The sequence below is a fragment of the Solanum dulcamara genome, chromosome 4, assembly GCF_947179165.1.
Source record: "Solanum dulcamara chromosome 4, daSolDulc1.2, whole genome shotgun sequence".
Classification (NCBI taxonomy): Eukaryota; Viridiplantae; Streptophyta; class Magnoliopsida; order Solanales; family Solanaceae; genus Solanum; species Solanum dulcamara.
The window spans coordinates 19,141,174-19,161,231 of NC_077240.1; the positions used below are offsets into that span (position 1 = coordinate 19,141,174).

The 20,058-nt window shown below is 33.6% G+C and overlaps 2 protein-coding genes across 2 annotated transcripts; one reads left to right on the top strand and one right to left on the bottom strand.

Annotated features, from left to right (window-relative positions):
• Positions 1-2,761: 2,761 nt before the first annotated feature.
• Positions 2,762-4,727, bottom strand: LOC129886793 (60S ribosomal protein L37a). Its single transcript, XM_055961642.1, has 5 exons — positions 4,604-4,727; positions 3,821-3,860; positions 3,334-3,422; positions 3,157-3,239; positions 2,762-3,073 (listed from the first exon to the last, which is right to left on the bottom strand). Exons 1-5 carry the CDS (start codon positions 4,604-4,606, stop codon positions 3,010-3,012), a joined length of 279 nt encoding a protein of 92 aa, XP_055817617.1. The 5' UTR covers positions 4,607-4,727; the 3' UTR covers positions 2,762-3,009.
• Positions 4,728-10,909: 6,182 nt separating this feature from the next.
• Positions 10,910-19,825, top strand: LOC129886794 (metacaspase-1). The gene is made up of 5 exons (XM_055961643.1): positions 10,910-11,538; positions 12,460-12,790; positions 18,247-18,367; positions 18,471-18,695; positions 19,487-19,825. Exons 1-5 carry the CDS (start codon positions 11,163-11,165, stop codon positions 19,544-19,546), a joined length of 1,113 nt encoding a protein of 370 aa, XP_055817618.1. The 5' UTR covers positions 10,910-11,162; the 3' UTR covers positions 19,547-19,825.
• The last annotated feature ends 233 nt before the right edge of the window (positions 19,826-20,058 follow it).

Genomic DNA, 20,058 nt, shown 5'->3' on the forward strand with positions numbered 1-20,058 from the left:
AAACAATACAAGATGTGTAAATCCGAATAATTGTACATTAAACAGTAATGATTATTTGATTTTAAGAGTGGAGAGTACCATTTTGGCGAGCTACGGAAGAACCTTGAGACCTGATAGAAGAGAAAGACGTCGCAATTGCTGCAACAAAACCCTAGATTACAAAGATTTAGAGGCAGTTTGAATTCGCTTAAGCAGTTTTCAACTCTTTTTTTTAATAGTTATACAATAAATAGTTGAATTTATTTGAATTATTTTTAATCAATTTATAAGATTAAAACAGATTATAAATCCAAACAGACTGTTAGTTAACCTTGCTGGTTTTATATGGGTGGCGATTTTAGTCTCTTTCGCTGGATCCTAACATGGGTTTTGCCTTAAAACCCATTACGGGGATGCAGATCCATTTAGTTTAGCCCTTTTTCTTGTGTAGCATTGGATGAAAATATTTTGGGATAATTTCAAGTATAACTTACATAAATTATATATTGTAAAAGGTTAATTATTAATTTTTTTCTTCTTTTTTAATTTACAAAAAAAAATAAAAAAATTGATAATTTAGATATAATAATTCGGTAATTCAGATATTTCAATTAGGATTTTATGTATAAGCAGATAACATTTAAAGCATGATATATTGAACATAAAGATAATTTATGAATCAGAATTAATGTATCCAGACTACCGAACTTTTATTATAATGATGATAACTTGTTTCTATGGCAACCCATTTTCTTATTAACCAATATATATGACACCCCAACAACAATAATCTAGTGCAATCCCACAACGTGAGGTCTGGAGAGGATAGAGTGCATGCAGATCTTACTCCTATCAAGGTAGAACGGTTATTTTCGGGAGACCCTCGGCTCAATAAAAGCATAAAAAGGTCAGATAAGGTTAAGAAATTCAAAATGATATGGGTAACAAATAACGAAAGTATCATAGATAAAATAAAGTAATCAAAGTATAGAAAGTAATATATATAATAACAAAAATAACAGAAATCGGAGAATAAGAAATCATAATGCACTACTGTGCCTACGAATAAGAAAGAGTAACGAGACTATGTGTTAGCCTTCTATTCTAATGTGGTTCCTCCACACCCTCCTATCTAAGGTCATGTTCTCCGTAAACTGTAATTGTGCCATGTCCTGTCAATCACCTCTCTCAATACTTCTTGGGCCTACCCCTACCTCTTCTGTAACCGTCCATGGCGAACCTCTCACACCTCCGCACTGGGGCACCTGTGTCTCTTCTCTTCACATGCCCAAACCATCTTAGTCACATTTCCCGCATCTTGTCTTCCACTGAGGCCACTCCCACATTTTTCTGAATAGCCTTATTTCTAATCCTGTCCCTCATGGTGTACCCACACATCCATCTCAACATTCTCATCTCGGCAACTTTCATCTTTTGAACGTGCGAGGTCTTAACTGGCCAGCACTCCACCCCATACAATATAGCCGGTCTAACCATCGCTTTGTAGAACTTGCCCTTAAATTGTGATGGCACCTTCTTGTCACATAGCACTCCGGAAGCGAGCCTCCATTTCGTCCACCCTGCCCTAATACAATGTGTGACATCATCGTCAATCTCCCCGCTACATTGCATGATATACCCAAGATACTTGAAACTACTTCTCTTTTGGATGGTCTGGGCACCAAGCCTAACGTCCACGCCAACCTCTTGAAGTGTCCTACTAAACTTACATTCTAAGTACTATGTCTTGGTCCTACTCAACTTAAACCCTTTAGACTCCAATGTATGTCTCCAATCCTCCAGCTTAGCGTTAACTATGCTACGAGTCTCATGGATCAGGACTATGTCATCCGCGAAAAGCATACACCATGACACCGCACCTTGAATTTGTCGCCTCAATCCATCCATCATCAAGGCAAATAAAAACGAACTAAGAACTGATCCTTGATGCAATCCCATCACAACTGGAAAGTGCTCTGAGCCCCCTCCTACTGTCCTTACAATATATATATGACACCCCAAACACCCAAAAAACCTCCCCAGTTCAATTTTTTTTTACTAATGATGCACAAGCGACAACAACAAATAAAAATATTAAATATCAAAAAAAAAACTTAAAACCTGGTCAAGCTTATATATTTGGCAATCAAAGAAAAAGTACAACTTCGAAAGCATAGGTATACAAGCTCAACGATGCAGACAGTAAAAGATACTCCTAAAATACCACTAACCCTAGGTAAACAAACAACTCAACTAAGCTTTCTTCACTTAAGGGTAATTATAAATATTTATTGCCTTTCCCATTTAAAAAAAATAGTATCTTAATGGCTCTATAAATATAGATTTGGTAATAATATGATCAAATTATATTTGATCTTTTCGCCTTTTTTTCCGAAAAAAAATACTTTGAATGTTTATAAACAATAATAAGTATTGTTTACTATTTTGATCCAATGCAACGAAAATACAACAAACTTGCCACCAATCACTCCCTGAATCTCTCTTTTAAATTATAAGTCGTAGTAACAAGTATAGTTTTCTATTAAGCATATTGCACAAATATTAACTATTATTCTTAAACAAGCATATCTTTTATATTCCAAGAGATGGAGGATGAAATTCTTAAAACATTTATAGGAAATTATCAGTAATACATTTTGTTATTATAACAATTTCTTTTTTATTGTATTAATGACTTAATTATTGCAACACAAGAACAAAATGAAGTAACGTAACAGCATCAATTAGGCACTTCAAAACATTCCAAACGAACAGGGCATACACCAAGTCAAAGTTCTATCAGACTTGCACAGCTAGGAACACGAAATTCTTTTAACTTCAACTTGACAAGATAAGAGCAAATAAGTTCTGGGAGACGCCACACTGGGAATATTGTTCCAATGCTTAGTCTAAATCAAAATTTCCAAAAACAGCAGACAATACAGCTCTCTAAATGGGAAACCAAGATTCAACTCACTTAATATTGAACAGTAAAAATATAACAATAACTTTCAATTAGCAGCTAAATGACTAGCTCTCTGTCTGCTCCCTAAGCCTTCGAATAGTGCTCCTTACTGTAACTGCGCTAGCAGTGCTGAGGAAAAAAAGAGGCAAAAAGAATTAGTAATTCAGGCACAGGCCAGGAAAGAGAACAGCAAGAGTTCAGATGATAATTACTTCAATGTGTAAGCGCCGCCAGCTTTCACTTTGCCGCAATCTTTGCAACCCCAAATACCAACAGCTTTCCTCTTGACGGCATACTACAAGGTAAGAACAAGGTGACATTATTATCAATGTAACAACAAATTCATGCTCTATGACAAACTACCATATAAAAACAAAGGAGAATTGTACCTTTCCGCAGAACTCACAGAAGTACTTGCTGTGCTGACTGACCTCCATCTTCTTGATCTGCTTCCTCAAACTGGCACCATAACGGGTACCTATATGTTGGGAGAAAGAGGAGGTTATTCAAGGACTTCATTAGACAAAACAGACAAATATGCACCTCCCCATATATTTAAGAAAGAAAAGGAAATGAAAACTTCTTAGACGACACCACTAGTAGACAGCAGTACTAGATGCAGGTAATAAACGAAATCATGAACAGCGATGAAGTAATGGAGACAGAATTCACATTCGTTACTGATATAAATTGGTGTTATTGCAGATACTAACAGTTTCAAAAAAGAATCAACTTTTTTATTAGAAAATCACTTTGATAAACTATATCCAAATCTCACTGTTTTCCCTGCATGCAATCTTCTATAATACACTACTTCTTGCTCACCATTAAAATACAAAAGTGAAACAAAAGCATCTTAGCATTTCAGGTACGCACCATATTTCCCAACAATACCAGCCTTCTTGGTTCTCTTGGTCTGCATCGATAAAAGAGTAGGCATTTAACAAGCATGTCAATCTAAAATGAAAATACAAACAGTAAAGAATGAAGAAAATGAGAAATATTTTAGCAGCCAAACGAAAACAAAACATAAGAGATCAAATCGTTGAACAATCAATTGTATCAAACAACACCCACAAAAGTTGGATAGCCATAAACTCTATCCCATCCAGACAACAATAAAGTAAGAGCAAGGAAAGAAGTAGCTCTACGGCAAAGGACACGATATTTCTGCCTATACATATGTTGCAAGCATCTTGCATACAATACATAATTTATAGAGCTAGCGATGTCTGCAAAATTACAAGTGGCATACAATACATAATTTATAGAGCTAGCGATGTCTGCAAAATTACAAGTGACATACAATGAGCTAACAGCGTAGAAAATCTTTAGCACTGTTTGACATATGAACACCAAACAAAACAGAAGAAGAGGATCATATAATCATCAGCTTAAAGACTCCACCTTGGCTACATTAACCCTTTACTTTTACTGGTCTATACACGCGACAACAATCAACCACAATCCCAAGAACGCCACTTTTCAACTTGAAGAACCAGATAAAACTAATTAACTACACATTTCACCTAGTTGAGGATTAATCAAACACTTCAAACAGAAAGAAAAAAAATCACATTCAAACAATACAAGATGTGTAAATCCGAATAATTGTACATTAAACAGTAATGATTATTTGATTTTGAGAGTGGAGAGTACCATTTTGGCGAGCTACGGAAGAACCTTGAGACCTGATAGAAGAGAAAGACGCCGCGGCTGCTGCAACAAAACCCTAGATTGCAAAGATTTAGTTATCCTTGGTGATTTTATATGGGTGGCGATTTTAGTCCTAACATGGGTTTTGCCTTAAAACCCGGGATGCAGGCCCATTTAGTTTAGCCCATTTTCTTGTATAGCATTGGATGAAAACATTTTGGGATAATTTAGCTTATGTAAATTACATAGTGTAAAAGGCTATAACGGCAGTCCGGTGTACTAAAGCTCCCGTTATGCACAGGGTTCGGGGAAGGGCCCGACCATAAAAATCTATTGTACGTAGTCTTATCTTGCATTTCTGTCAAATGTTGTTTCTAAGGCTTGAATCTGTGACCTCCTTGTTACTAGTGTAAAAGGCTAATTATTAATTTTTTTCTTCTTTTTTAATTTACAAAAAAAATAAAAAAAAATGGTAATTTGGATACAATAATTCAGTAATCCGAATATTTTAGTTAGGATTTTATGCATCAGCAGGTAACATTTAAAGCATGATATATTGAACATAGAGATAATTTATGAATCAGAATTAATATATCCAGATTACTGAATTTATGTATCCGGATTACTGAATTAATGTATTCGGATGAAAAGAAAGGGATTTTTGAAATTTTTTGAAATGGATGAGAGTAATGGAAAATATTGTAAATAGAGGAGTATAATTAGATAATTTTTCCTAATTTAAAATATGTACCCAAAAATTATTGTTGACACCCAATTTTGACCTTCCACAACGCAAATTAGCTATCGAGTTTTTTTGAATTTCGAACATTTTTGAAATAATTAGCTTTTATAAAAAATAAAGATATTTTCATGATATTCTTAACTATTTTTATTTTTTTGTATAAATTTTACTATAATATACATATTTTTATATAATTATATTTTTGATTACTATTTATGTAGTTATTCGAAAATCATCTCAAAATGATTTTATTTTTAACTAAATACAATGTTAGTTAGGTTAGATTAATTATAGTTTACATTTTTGAAAATTTTGTTTTTTCTAAAAAAAAATAAAAAATCACCCATCTTCACATCGAAAATTGTATGAAAATTTAAAGATTCTGGAGCCTATATAAAAGCTCATAATCTTATTAAGAAGAGAGAAGAAGTGGAGGTTTTTTAGTCATCTTAAAATTAGAAATTTTAATAATTTGGCCACGATTTGGGACTCTTGTCACCACCTTAAAAGTTATAAAAAAAATAGTTTTCAATCTATATTTTTCTTCAAGAAAAATACGAGATTAAAGTCAAAATTTAGGCTAAAAACTGTGTTCTTATAACATCGAATCCACGAAGGTTCGAATCTAAATTTTTACTCCTTTTTTTTAGATTGGAGTTCCATCAAACTCTTGGTGGTGGTGAAGTTGTCTTCCGCTCATCGTCTTCAGTTTCGTTATTCGAAAAAAGGTAAAATCTTTTTTCAGCTTTATTTTATTTAATTATTTCATGTTTTATATTTAATTAATTTGTATTCTTATTTTTTTTTAGTTAGCATGTATTAAGAATAATTAGATTAGTGATAAAAATTTCTTATAGTTAGCATGCGTTAGGATTAATTAACTATCATGTGTTAGGATTGTTTCATGAAAGATCTTAGTTTTGTTCATTATTTTTCCAAATAGTTTTCTTTGACAATATAGATTTTTCATGTTTTTAATTTCTTCTTTTAACATGATTTATATACAACAAAAATATGTTTAAAGTTAATATTTAATTAAAACTTTCATGGCCTAATTGATTTAATTCTTTATTTAAAATTTGAGCTAGTATAGCGTATATATTAAATCTGTGTTCTTTAGTTACTTGAATATATTTCCATCCCTTTCCTTTGTCTACATATATGCATGTTGTTAGTCACTTCTATGGTGCCTTAATTTGGTAGCTTAAAAAGCAGAATATATTCCTTGGTTTAGCTTAAAATAAGTAAATGCTTATGTAATTTTCTTTTGGTGCATGTGATACCAATTTGAGTCCATATGTGTACTTCATCCTTGCATATGATTGAGTTTTGAGTCTCCTATCATCTTGTTTAAATGACTTGAAAGTTGATACATGAAAAGGAAGGTAATATTCATGATTTGAATACTGATATTGGGTTGTATACACAGAATACATATGGAAAACAGTGTCATATACATTGATATACATTATTTATACAGTTTGATATGCAAGTAAACAATATTGTATACACTGATATACACTATATATAGTGTGATATATAGTGATATACATCAGATACATGGAACAAACAGGGTGGTATACACTGTGTATACAGTTTTATATATAGAAATAATATCATATACACTATATATAATATATATATATAGTCCAATATACAGTGTATATACAATTGTGATATACATTAAAATTGTGCTTAAGGCCCAAAACGTAGATGACCCAACAGATTAGTTCAGGCATACAAAAACTAAGTGTCGGACTATATTTTTACGTGTTATTTATTATTTATTTATATTGATTCGGGTACTAATAATTTATTTACTTATGTTATTTATACTTGCTTAAATATTAATTTTAATTTGTTTTAACTTAATTAAATTCCCTTAAAGATAAACCAATTCATGTTAATTTACTCTTTAAATGATTTTTCACCTTTACTTAGTCATTTGATAATTTTTTTTTTTTATACATATGTATTTTATTTTCTATTGTTTAAGCTTTGATCATTTTTCTAAAAAAATAATAAAAAATAATAACTTTAAAGTCTTTGTTTTCTTTTAAATTAATATTTTTTAAAAGTTAGTCAAATAAATTTTCAAATCGTCGGATAACCGCGCGTTAGCGGCCACTTTGAATGCTTAACACCTTCTCAAAGTGGAAATAAGGACCTTGTACCTTTTTCTCTGAATTTTTAAGACTTAAATATGTTAGAGGCTTTTAAATTAAGTTTTCTTAATTTCTTTAAAAAATTAAGTGGCGACTCTTCTTTTTCTAAAATTAATTTTTTCTCTAAAAAATTGAAATTCATTTTAAACCGTCTTTTTCCGACATAACAATTATTAGTTTTTTTAAAAAAAAAGAGAAAAAGCCCAAAATAACTCCTTATTTTGGCGTTAGGACTTAAAATCATTCTTGAGTATTCACATGTAACATTGAAAGTCCCTCGTGTTTGCAATATTGGTGCACTTTTAGTTTAATAGAAATATCATTACAACTAAAATCGAGAGGCTCATCACGTCAATTTCAGATACAATAGTACAAAACTTTATTTTCTTTTAACGCCTTATGTCAAGTTATTCTTAATTAGCTGCAGTAATATTTCTACTGAACAAAACAAGGTGCTCCTCTTCTCACCTTTTTCACATGGAGTTATTATTTCTACTAAATATATGAAAAGAACATAAAATTGTGTACGAATCTATATTAAAAATTAGGAAAAAGTTTGGGAGCACCAAAACTGCACCAATATTGCAAAATCGAGGGACTATTAGGGTTCTATATGAAAACTGAAGGATGACTTTGAGTCATAACCCAAAGATAAGAGACTATTTTGATCTTTTTCTCTTACAAAAGATATAGCCAAGAAAATAATAAGATGATATATAGCTGAATTCACTATTTAGGCAAGTTTTTTTCTCTATTTAGCCACGGTTAAACTGTGGCTAAATAATGTTTTTCTTTTAAAAAAAATTCATTAGTTACGGTTTACTTTTGTTTTTTATTAGCTAGGATTTGACCGTGGCTAAATAACTTTTTTTTTTTTAATAATTAACAATTAAGTAGTGTGTATGTAATGTATCGATGTTGTATAGATAGTGTCAAACCATCTATGGATTTTGTATAAATGGTGTATGAAGATGTATGTATAAAGTATAAAGTAAAAATAATTATGAAATGCATTGATATTTGTATAAAATAGTTATGTATTGTATATGTAATGTATCGATGTTGTATAAATAGTTATGTATTATATATGTAATGTATCGATATTGTATAAATCATGTATAGACACATACTAATATCATATAAATCATATATGAACATGTATATATAATGTACAAATAATTATATAGTGTATATGTAATGTATCGATATTGTATAAATGTATAAAATCGTCTATCGAGTTATGTAAACAATTATATAATGTATCGATATTTATTTGACTATCATTCATTTTCATATTAATAAACGAAAAATGATGAAATTCAAATTTGTGTCAAGTTGAAAGACGTGTAAACATATAACATGACTATGACTTAAACTACTGTTTGACCATAAATTTTAAAAATAAATTTATAAAAAATTATGTCCTAATATTTGTTTGTTGTGAAATTAATCAAACTTGATCTTCAATACTTCTAACTTCTCAAAACATTGTCCAAGGGTAGGTGATAAAATATGTGTAATCACAAATAAAATATGAAGAAACATAGTTATATTGATAAAATATGTGAGTACAAATCTATTTATTTTCTTTATTCTTCTCTCTAAATTTTTTCCGTAATTTGAGGGTCGTTAATAGCGTATTTATCGAACGTAGGATGATTTGGACTTGATCTTCATGAAAGGATTTGTGAATCTTTTTGAAGTATTTGATCATCAAAAAGAATCTGGCATATCTTAATCTCTTTTGGAATATTTTGTACAGTGTATTAGCAAAGATAATGCATGCAATAGTACCTTGTTTAGTACACTTTTTATGTTATGTATAACTAATGCAAATATTATTTATACACTTTATGGCGTGTATTACTAATATCATGAATTTCTAGGTATTAGTAATGCAAGGAGATTTAATACATGCATTAGCATGACTAAAGATCCAATTGTCCCTCAAAACCTTTTTTACATTTTTTCCACCATATTTGTGGAAGGTATTTTTTGTAAATAAATGTTTTTAAATATAACTATGCAATGCATGCTATTTTAATACATCAAACCAAATAATGCATGAAATAATTTTTAAAGAACTAATGCAAACATAAATCATATTAGCATTACTAATGCAAATATTACTAATACACTCTATTTAGCATTATTCTTATATACGTTTCCAAACGACCCTTTTATGAATATCTCTAGAGTTTATGAGATTTATGAAATGTATCTTTAAGTGAATATAATAGCCTTTATATTTGCATGAACTAGGGTTTAGAGTTAATTAGCATGTAAAAAAACTAATTAGAATTAAACACATCCGACAGAGTCTCTATTGAAAATGAATACATCTTGTAGAGTCCTAATTGGAATTGAATACGTCTTGTAGAGTCCTAATTGTAATTGAATAAGTCTTGCAGAGTTTCATAAAATTTCGATATCTACAATGTCCCCTACTTCAAGGCTTGTTGGAGTGTAGACTTGATGAAACTCAAAAATGAGACTTGAAGTATCCATAAAATTGGAGCTTCTATCTTTGTGGTTTTGTGGCTCAGTTTGCTGATTTGATTTGTGAGATACGAGATGAAGGACAGATTTGGCCCCACTATCAGCGACTAAGTTTCGTTCTTGAAAAAATAACAACACACAACAATATTTATATTTCAATAATTAACTGAAGGTTACAATCTTTATGAAATATAATGGAAAAGATGTAATTTTGTGATTCTTCTCCTCACAATCGTCAACTTAAAAGTTTTTCTTTGTTCTTGAATCGATGAAATACTTATTGAAACTTCACCAGAAATGTAGAGCTAATTAGCTTTGATCACAATTGTAGAGATATGAAAATTTGCGGTTCGCAATTTGAAGATGAAAACTTCTTTGCATGGGGAAGACTTGTGGATCACCGCTAAAGAGCCGAGTTTTTCTATGTATTTCTTCTTGTTCTTCCTCTCCTTCTCTTCTTATGAAGACCCCTCTATATAATTCTCAGTTAGGATTTTGGTCTCAAGTAATTTTAGAGGCTTTGGACTTGAAGAGAATAAGCTGGGCTCGTCTAGTTAACTTAATATAGACCGGCTCAAATGCAATTTAGACTTTATTTAAGTCGTACAATTTTAATTTAAATACTAATCCAAATTTATTAACTAATAATTTGTTTTGATCAACATATCATGAATTTAATAATTAATCTAAAATTTAATTTAAATTTATCAATAAAATTTCATTGTCTACAACTTCTACTCACAAAACTGCTTTTTTTAAAAATAAATAAAATATATATCTAAGTGTAAAATTCAAATCTGAAATATCACAAGTGAAAAACTCATTTTTTAAGTTTTATCTTCAAAATTTATGATCAAGATGGGTATTAGCGCGTACGCGGACGGAACACTGCACAATTGATTGGAAATTTCGAACAATAGAACTGAAATACTACTAAATAGATTTAGCCATTGTGATTTTCTTTTGCCCTTAGATTCTTTCTTCCAAATAATAAAAAAAGTCAAAAGCTTTTGCCTGAGCTTTTTCCTCCATCTCCATCTTCTTGATCCTCTCAATTTCCCCCCATTTCCATAAACCCTATTCTCCATATTCCTCAATTCCAGTTTTCTTGTACCCGTAACAAAACTCCCCCAATTTTCTTGCTCATAGATCAGCTATGTTGATGTTGGTAAACTGTTCCAATTGTCACACCCCATTACAGCTACCACCAGGTGCAAGATCCATTCGTTGTGCGATTTGTCAGGCAGTAACACAGTTGGCGGACCCACGTGCTGTTCCTCCACCACCACATAATCAGTACCAGCACCCACCACCTGCTTCCTCCGCCGCCGCCGCACCTCCATCCCCTTACAACCACGCACCCCCTGGCCCACCACCAAATGCTCATGGAAGAAAGAAAGCTGTGATTGTTGGTATATCGTATAAGTATTCTAGGCATGAGCTGAAAGGATGCCTTAATGATGCTAAATGTATGAAATATCTCTTGATCAACAAGTTTCATTTTCCAGAGGCGTCTATTCTTATGCTCACTGGTAAAAAAAATTGAATCTTTCTTTACTTTTTTTTTTAGCTGTTTTAACAATTATATGAATTGCATTAATTAGGGTGATTTGTCTATTTATGTTGCTTTAGAATTGTTCTTTTGGAGATTTCATTTACCTTACCCAATTAGTTTAGAATTGAGATGTACTTGATTGATATGATCTTTTGAAAATCTAATGAAAGGAAAAACTTTATTTATATGGTAGCAAGCGAAAACATTGATTGAGATTGCAGAAGTTGTTTATTTTCCCTTTTGAGAAAATCCATACACAAATCTGTTCCCAGATATACATGTGGTTTTCAAACGATGTCAAAGAAGGAAATCACCTTTCAAAAGAGTCCCTTATAAGCGAATGATCATCAATAACGTTTCAGAGGCTCAAGGAATAGCTTAGTGTGGTTAGGGCGATCAACCTCTAACAATGAGGGGATTAGAGTCACCAAGGGCGCAATTGAGAAAAAACGACTTTCAGGCTCCTAAGTAGGGGGTTCTGGTGGGACTAACCATATTATGAAGAAAAAAGGACAACATACTCCACAAGATCAGATGATGGCATCTTCAAATATGAATGCCTAACATTATGGATGTTAGTTGCCTTGGAGTCGTTTTAATAGTTTTTTTTATTTGTTTAGTTTTGCAACCTCTAGAGTCTTTTGAGTTTTGAGTGTCATCAACAATTTTCAAGGGCAAATTACATGTTCCTTTGTACCTAACTAATTTTCTAGGATGACTAGTTATGGTTGTATGTCTACTCTCTTCTATTGTTTGAAACAATTACTTGTCATAGTTTATCAACTGTACATTGACAATAAACTCCGAAGCTTGGATGCTTGAATTTTTGTCAACTTTTGGTAATATGCTTTAGACACGTGTTTCATAATTTCAACTCTCTTGTCAAACACACGTGCAGAAGAGGAAACCGATCCATATAGAACCCCAGCTAAACAGAACATGCGCATGGCATTATATTGGCTTGTGCAGGGATGCCAACCGGGAGACTCGCTACTCTTTCATTATTCTGGTCATGGCTCAAGACAAAGGAATTACAATGGAGATGAAGTGGATGGATATGATGAAACTTTATGTCCCCTAGATTTTGAAACTCAGGGTATGATTGTTGATGATGAAATCAATGCAACTATTGTCAGGCCTCTTCCTCACGGAGTAAAACTTCATGCCATAATAGATGCTTGCCACAGTGGAACTGTTTTAGACCTTCCATTCCTTTGTAGAATGAGCAGGTATGTCACCTATCCTTTGTAATTTTTGATATTTTTCTTTGTTGGATATTGTTATCTATTGGTTGAAGCATACAAGAAATTGAATTTCATTAAATATGTTTAATGGGTATTCATTTTACACCTAAGAGATTCCTAATCTTAAAAATTAACGAAGTATCTGTTGTTTTTAGTTTTCATCTAAGATAGAAGGCTGATTAGTAAAAGCTGTCTCACTAATAGGTTTTTCTGACATTTGAGATATGATATGTTCCCTGAATGACTCTTCAGTTCGAGAATGTATATGGTCTGACTAAACAACAAATTCTACAAATACAGTTAAATTAGAACATGATATACAGTGCACTAGGTAACTCCTTGAAAATGTCATCAATGAAAATGTTCTGTAATTTTTCTTTATTTTCAGCTATGTTCAGCTTCTTATTCCACTCTATCTTTGGTAATACTTATTGTTAGGAATTAGTATATGAAGACAAGAGATAGATGTAAATTACCAAGTAAGAAATCTGGAAACAAAACATTAGACACACAACTTTTAATGTGGAAAACCCAAATCGTGAAAAAACCACAGGCAACGACGAGCAAATTCACTATTTAAAAGGTCGAGTACAACAAGTCCTCAAGAACTTCAAATGCAATAATGAGGACAACAATAAAGAAAACCTCAGTACAATACTCTCTGTTCTTCCTGCAGCAATAGAAAAATATACATATATGTATATATCTAAAAAAAAAACACTGCCCAAATGAAAATAGGCTCCACTTGGTTACTAGTTAACTGCACAGGGATCCCATGATCTGCCAACTTCCTCAATTCGTGCAACTGCCAAGAACCAACCTGGAACTTTGCTAACGTGTTGGGGCAAAATCAGCAGAGAGGTGAGAGAAATTTGAGGCAACTCTAACAAGCTCCACCTTGACTCAAATTTAATAGATGCTTTTCATTACCATAAAAGCCCCGAAGGGCAATCAAGTGTTGTAAGAAACCAGCTAAGTTCAAAAAATGTTTGAACTTAGCAACAGGAAGTGGCTTAGTAAGCATATCTGCAGGATTCTCCGAAGTGTGAACTTTCTTAACTACAATCTCTCCCGCAGTCATTGTATCTCTTATATAATGATATTTCACACTAATATGCTTAGTCTTGGAATGATAAGCATCATTCTTTGTCAGATGTATTGCACTTTGACTATCCGAAAACACAACAGTAGTATCTTGTGAAACACCAAGCTCAAGAATAAGACCACGTAACCATGTAGCCTCCTTCACACCTTCAGTTGCTGCAACATACTCCGCTTTTGTAGTGGATAAAGCAGCAAATGGATTGCAAAGATGCTTTCCAACTGATAGAACCAAAATATAAAGTGAAGATGTATCCAGACAGAGATCTGTGCCTATCAAGATCACCACCATAATCAGAATCAACTAACCCAACAACATCATTAGATATCACCTTGTTCCTGTCAAAAACTAAGGCAAGATTGACTGTACCTTTCAAGTATCGAAAAATCCACTTCACCACATCCCAATGATACTTGCCGGGATTGTGCATATACCGACTTACCATACTCACAACATATGCAAGATCGGGTCTAGTGCAGACCATGGCATACATAAGACTACCAACTGCACTAGAGTAAGGAATGTTAGACATCATTTCAACCTCTTCATCTGTTTTCGGATAAAATTCAGAAGATATCTTGAAGTGGGCTGCTAGGGGAGTTGCGACAGGTTGCTCTTACTCATATTGAACTTATCAAGGATCTTGTCAATGTATTTTTTCTGAGACAAGTATAGCTTTCCAGCTTGTCGTTCTCTGTGAATCTCCATTTCGAGAATCTTCTTTGCTGCACCAAGGTTCTTCATTTCAAACTCATTACCAAGTTGAGTCTTTAGCTTGTTGATCAAAGACATGTCTTTTCAAGCAATCAACATGCCATCCACATATAATAACAAGTAAATGAAGGAACCATTTGAAGACAGTTGAAAGTACATGCAATTATCATACAAACTTCGTGTGTAGCCTTGACCAACCATAAATGCATCAAATCGCTTGTACTACTACCTGGGTGCTTGTTTAAGTCCATACAAGGACCTTTTCAAACGGCAAACACATTGTTCATTTCCAGGAACAACAAAGCCCTCGGGTTGCTTCATGTAAATTTCTTCCTCCAATTCTCCATGTAGAAAAGTTGTTTTAACATCTAACTGCTCCAATTCCAAATCAAATAGTGCAACAAAAGCAAGAAGCACTCTAATGGAAGAATGACGAACAACTGGAGAGAAAATTTCATTAAAGTCAATACCCTCCTTTTGATCAAAGCCTCAAACAACTAGACGAGCTTTCCATCTTGCATGTTCAACCCCAGGAATTCCATCTTTCCGTTTGTAGATCCATTTGCAGCTTAATACATGACGACCTTTAGGAAGCTCACATAAATCCCATGTCCTATTCTTATGCAAACTTTCAATTTCTTCTTGCATTGCTATTAGCCACTGGGATGAATTAGAACTAGTAATTGCCTCTGAATATGAAATAGGTTCAACTCCTTCAGAAATCTTTTGTGCAACTGTCAGTGCATAGGCGATCAGGCCATCATTATCACCATATCTGTTGGGTTTTCTGATAACTCTCCTTGGTCTATTATGAGCAATAGAAGTATCATCAACAGATTGTGGCTCAACGGGATGGATGGTACTGGAATCTTCTTCATCAACATAAACATCACTGCTAGACTGTGGAACTGTTGAAGAGATAGGGTCGACCTTTTGAGATTTAGTTCTTACCTCTAACTCCACCTTCTCACCGGTATCTTGTTGATCACCTATACCAGGAGATAATACAGAATCCAGAAACAACAGTGCATTTTCATTAAAAGTAATGTCTCTACTCAAAATGATTTTTCTCAAATCAGGGCACCACAAACAATACCCTTTTGACTCAGAAGCATAACCAAGAAATAAGCATTTAACAGCCCTGGGAGCTAACTTTCCATTATTAACATGGGCAAAAGCAGGACATCCAAATACTTTTAAATTGGAGAAATCCATAGAATTACCTGACCAAACTTCTTCTGGAATTTCGAAGTTAATGGATGAGTGTGGAGATCGTTTTACAAGATAACAGGCTGTAGAAATAACCTCATCCCAAAAATCACGACGATGCCACAGTCCTGCATTTGAGAGCATACAACGAGCTCTCTCAAGCAGAGTCCGATTAATACGTTCCGCAACTCCATTTTGCTGGGGATTTCCAACAAGAGTCTTGTGTCTAGCAATACCATGACTTGTGCAGAACTCATTGAAATCTGACTCACAAAACTCCAAACCATTATCAGTCCGGATTTTTTTTTATCTTCCTTCTAGTTTGGTTCTCAACAAGAGCCTTGAAGTTTTTGAACTTAAGAAAAGCTTCATTCTTATGCCTTAAGAAATAAACCCAGACTTTGCGAGAGAAATCATCAATGAGGGTCATCATGTAGCGTTTTCCTCCAAGAGATGGAACCTTTGAAGGGCCCCATAAATCAGAATGAATATAATCAAGAATACCATGTGTATGATGTGAAGCTGTTGAAAAACTCACTCTCTTTTGTTTTCCATATATGCAATGTTCACAGAAAACCAATTTCCCTGTACCTTGATTACCAAGAAGACCTCTTTTTCTAAGAAGAGTCATACCTTTCTCACTCATATGACCCAGGCGCATATGCCATAAACGAGTGAGATCATCATCAGATAACGAAGTGGAAACTGCTACAGACCCTGTTACAGTTGAGCCCTGCAAGTAATAGAGAGTCCCGCGTCTTATTCCTTTCATCAAGACCAAAGCACCTTTAGAAACCTTGAGAACTCCACCTTCAGCTGAATATTTACATCCAAGAGATTCAAGAGTACCCAGAGAAATCAGGTTGCGTTTCAAGTCAGGAACATGATGAACGTTGGTCAAGTTCCTGATAACACCATCATGGGTCCTAATTTGTACAGTACCAATTCCAACAACTTTGCATTGGGCACCATTCCCCATTAACAACACCACATTCAGCTTTCTCATATGTTGAAAACCAGTCCTTATGAGGACATATATGATATGTACATCCAGTATCAAAAACCCATTCAGAAGAGTTTCTCTTATCTACAGAGACAGCCACCAAAACATCTCCTTCAGAATCATATTCAACAACTCCGGCTTCAGCAGTTTTCTCTGGTGCTTTGTTATTTTCTTCTCTCTCCTTTTTATTTTTCAATTTGTAGCACTCAGAAATAATATGTCCAGATTTCTTGCAGTAACGACATGTCTTGCTGGAATTACGCTCTCTGGATTTAGATCTGAACTTCTTTTTAGATGTACTTCCTTTGTCTAGTGATCTGCCTCTAACCAACAAGCCCTCAGCTTTATCCTCAGAATGAACTTCAAGATCAAACTTTTCTTTGGACAACAAGTTTGATTTAACGTCTTCATAAGACAAAGTTTCGTTATTTCCATATAACACAATCTCCTTGAAGTGTTTATAGTTAGATGGCAGAGAGACAATTAACAACACAGCCTTGTCCTCATCCTCAATTTTAACATCTAAATTTTCCAGATCTATTATAATTGAATTGTATGCATCAAGATGAGATTGAATGGAAGAACCTTCAGCCATACGAAGCGTGTACAAACGCTCTTTGGGACGGAGTTTATTGGCAAGACTCTTGGTCATATACAGAGATTCAAGTTTCAGCCAAAGACTTGCAGCAGTAGTCTCACGAATAACTTCCCGCAGAACCTCTTTGGAAAGACTAAGTTGAATGGCAGAGAGTGCCTTTTCATCCAACTCCTCCCATTATTCGCCGTTCATAGAATCGGGCTTCTTTGACTTGCCTTCTAGAGCCTTCTTCAGACCATTGTGTGTGAGAACAGCCTTCATCTGGATCTTCCAGATACTAAAGCTAATTTTTCCATCAAATTTCTCGATATCAAACTTGGTGACAGTTGACATCCTCAAACCTTGCTCGGATTCCACTTGTTAGGAATTAGTATATGAAGACAAGAGATAGATGTAAAGTACCCAGAAAGAAATCTGGAAACAAAATATTAGACACAACTTTTAACGTGGAAAACCCAAATCGAGAAAAAACCATGGGCAACGACGAGCAAATTCACTATTTAAAAGGTCGAGTACAACAAGTCCTCAAGAACTTCAAATGCAATAATGAGGACAACAATAAAGAAAACCTCAGTACAATGCTCTCTGTTCTCCCTGCAGCAATAGAAAAATATACATATATGTATATATCTAAAACAAAAAAACTGCCCAAATGAAAATAGGCTCCACTTGGTTACTAGTTAACTGCACATCAATTCGTGCAACTGCCAAGAACCAACCTGGAACTTTGCTAACATGTTGGGGCAAAATCAGCAGAGAGGTGAGAGAAATTTGAGGCAACTCTAACACTTATTTTTGTAACTTCATGGAAATAGGAGCGGACAATATGTATGGGAAGACCATCGTCCCCGTTCTGGTGTCTGGAAAGGAACTAATGGTGGTGAAGTTTTCTCTTTTAGTGGTTGTGATGATGATCAAACTTCCGCTGATACATCTGTAAGTTTGATTAATCTTATCCCTCTTTTTGTGTACTGAATTTAACTTGAAACTATTAGTTTATCCTCTGTACTGGATTTAACTTGGTGACTTTGATGTTCAGGCTCTTTCAAAAATAACTTCAACTGGTGCAATGACATTCTGTTTTATTCAAGCTATTGAGCGTGGTCATGGAGCCACATATGGAAGTATATTGACCGCAATGCGAAATGCCATTCGACAAGCTGGTGGAAGTTCAGGGGGTGACTTTGGTGGCGGTGCTGTCACATCTCTCATCTCCATGCTTCTGACAGGTGGTAGTGTTGGTATGGGCGGAGGCTTTAGTCAGGTAACTGGACATATTATGTTAATTTACTACTGAAATGTATTTTTCTTTTCAGCAATATCTTTTCATAAAGGAAAAATTTCTCTTGAAGAGGCAGTGTTCAGATTCTGAATCCTATCTCTAATAAGTGGTTTAAATTTATACAATAAATTTATATGTAAAGACTTTTGCATTGTTTTAGGAAATATTTAAGGTTAATGTAATGTTTTCTAAAATTCTCATCATCTATGTAGAATATTAAAAAAGATACTAAATCATAATTTTAAATTAAAAAAGAAGCATCTTTGTACATGGTATTATTTTTAAAATTCTAATCGTCTAGTGATCTCAACTTTTTACTTTGAAGTAGAATGTCAAGAATATCATATATTTGAATAATTCAAATCTATTTTGAACTGAAAAAATTTCTTGGTTCACTTGAAGCCTTCAAGTTTTGCTGCTTCGCAATTACTTTAGTGGTCTTAGGCTTGTTCCAATCTTGTTCTTCCTTTTGGGTGATTATGGGAGTTTGCTGCAGAACCCTTGTGTATTTCACCCTGTTTAAATTCTTTTTCTCATTTGACCAGAAGCTTCAACTCCATTTGCAGCTCATGGTTAGCAAGAGCATAAATGCACTTGCTATGCCCTGAAAAGCCAAAGATGATGTGTGTTTATCAGCTTTTTCCTTTTGAAATTATGACCAATATCAAACTTACTTGTACAGATGTAAAGTCATTAATCTACCTTAATTTTCCTGAGTTACAGAATTAAGTGTAGTTCTTGACATTTGCTCTTTTATGTTGCACTCTTTTCAGGAGCCTCAATTAACAGCTTGCCAGCCATTCGATGTGTATGCGAAGCCATTTTCATTGTGAAACTCCTCCTGCCCTCGTTCCCCCCTTCCCCCATTTGATGTGTTTGGATTTGAATTCTTGTAAAGAGAAATTTCATCGGCTTCTATAATATGCTCTGCTTATGCGATAATGTGAATAGCTTTCAGATGGAAAGCTTAATAATTACACTATTGTCAATATAGCTGGCCCTTAACTTTTGCAATATCTATAGATTTACTGAATTTGTTCAAGAATTTAGCTGTGAGGTGTGATTCCTTGTACTTTTGGTTCTTTACTTGAAAAGTTTGGTGCTTACATTCCTCTTTTGCCTTTGTACAAAAGAAAGAAATTGAGTGTTTGGAACTTTACTTGGATGAGACATGAAGGCTTGTACTTTGGGTCTCTAATTTTGCTCCTTTTCTTTCCTAAATTTCTTTGCTTGAGTTGTTTTCGCAGCCAAAAAAAAAAAAAAAAAGAGAAAAAGGTTAAATCTAATGGAAACATCACCAAATTTCTTAATATATTACTAACAGTGGAGTACTTTCTTATTCTTG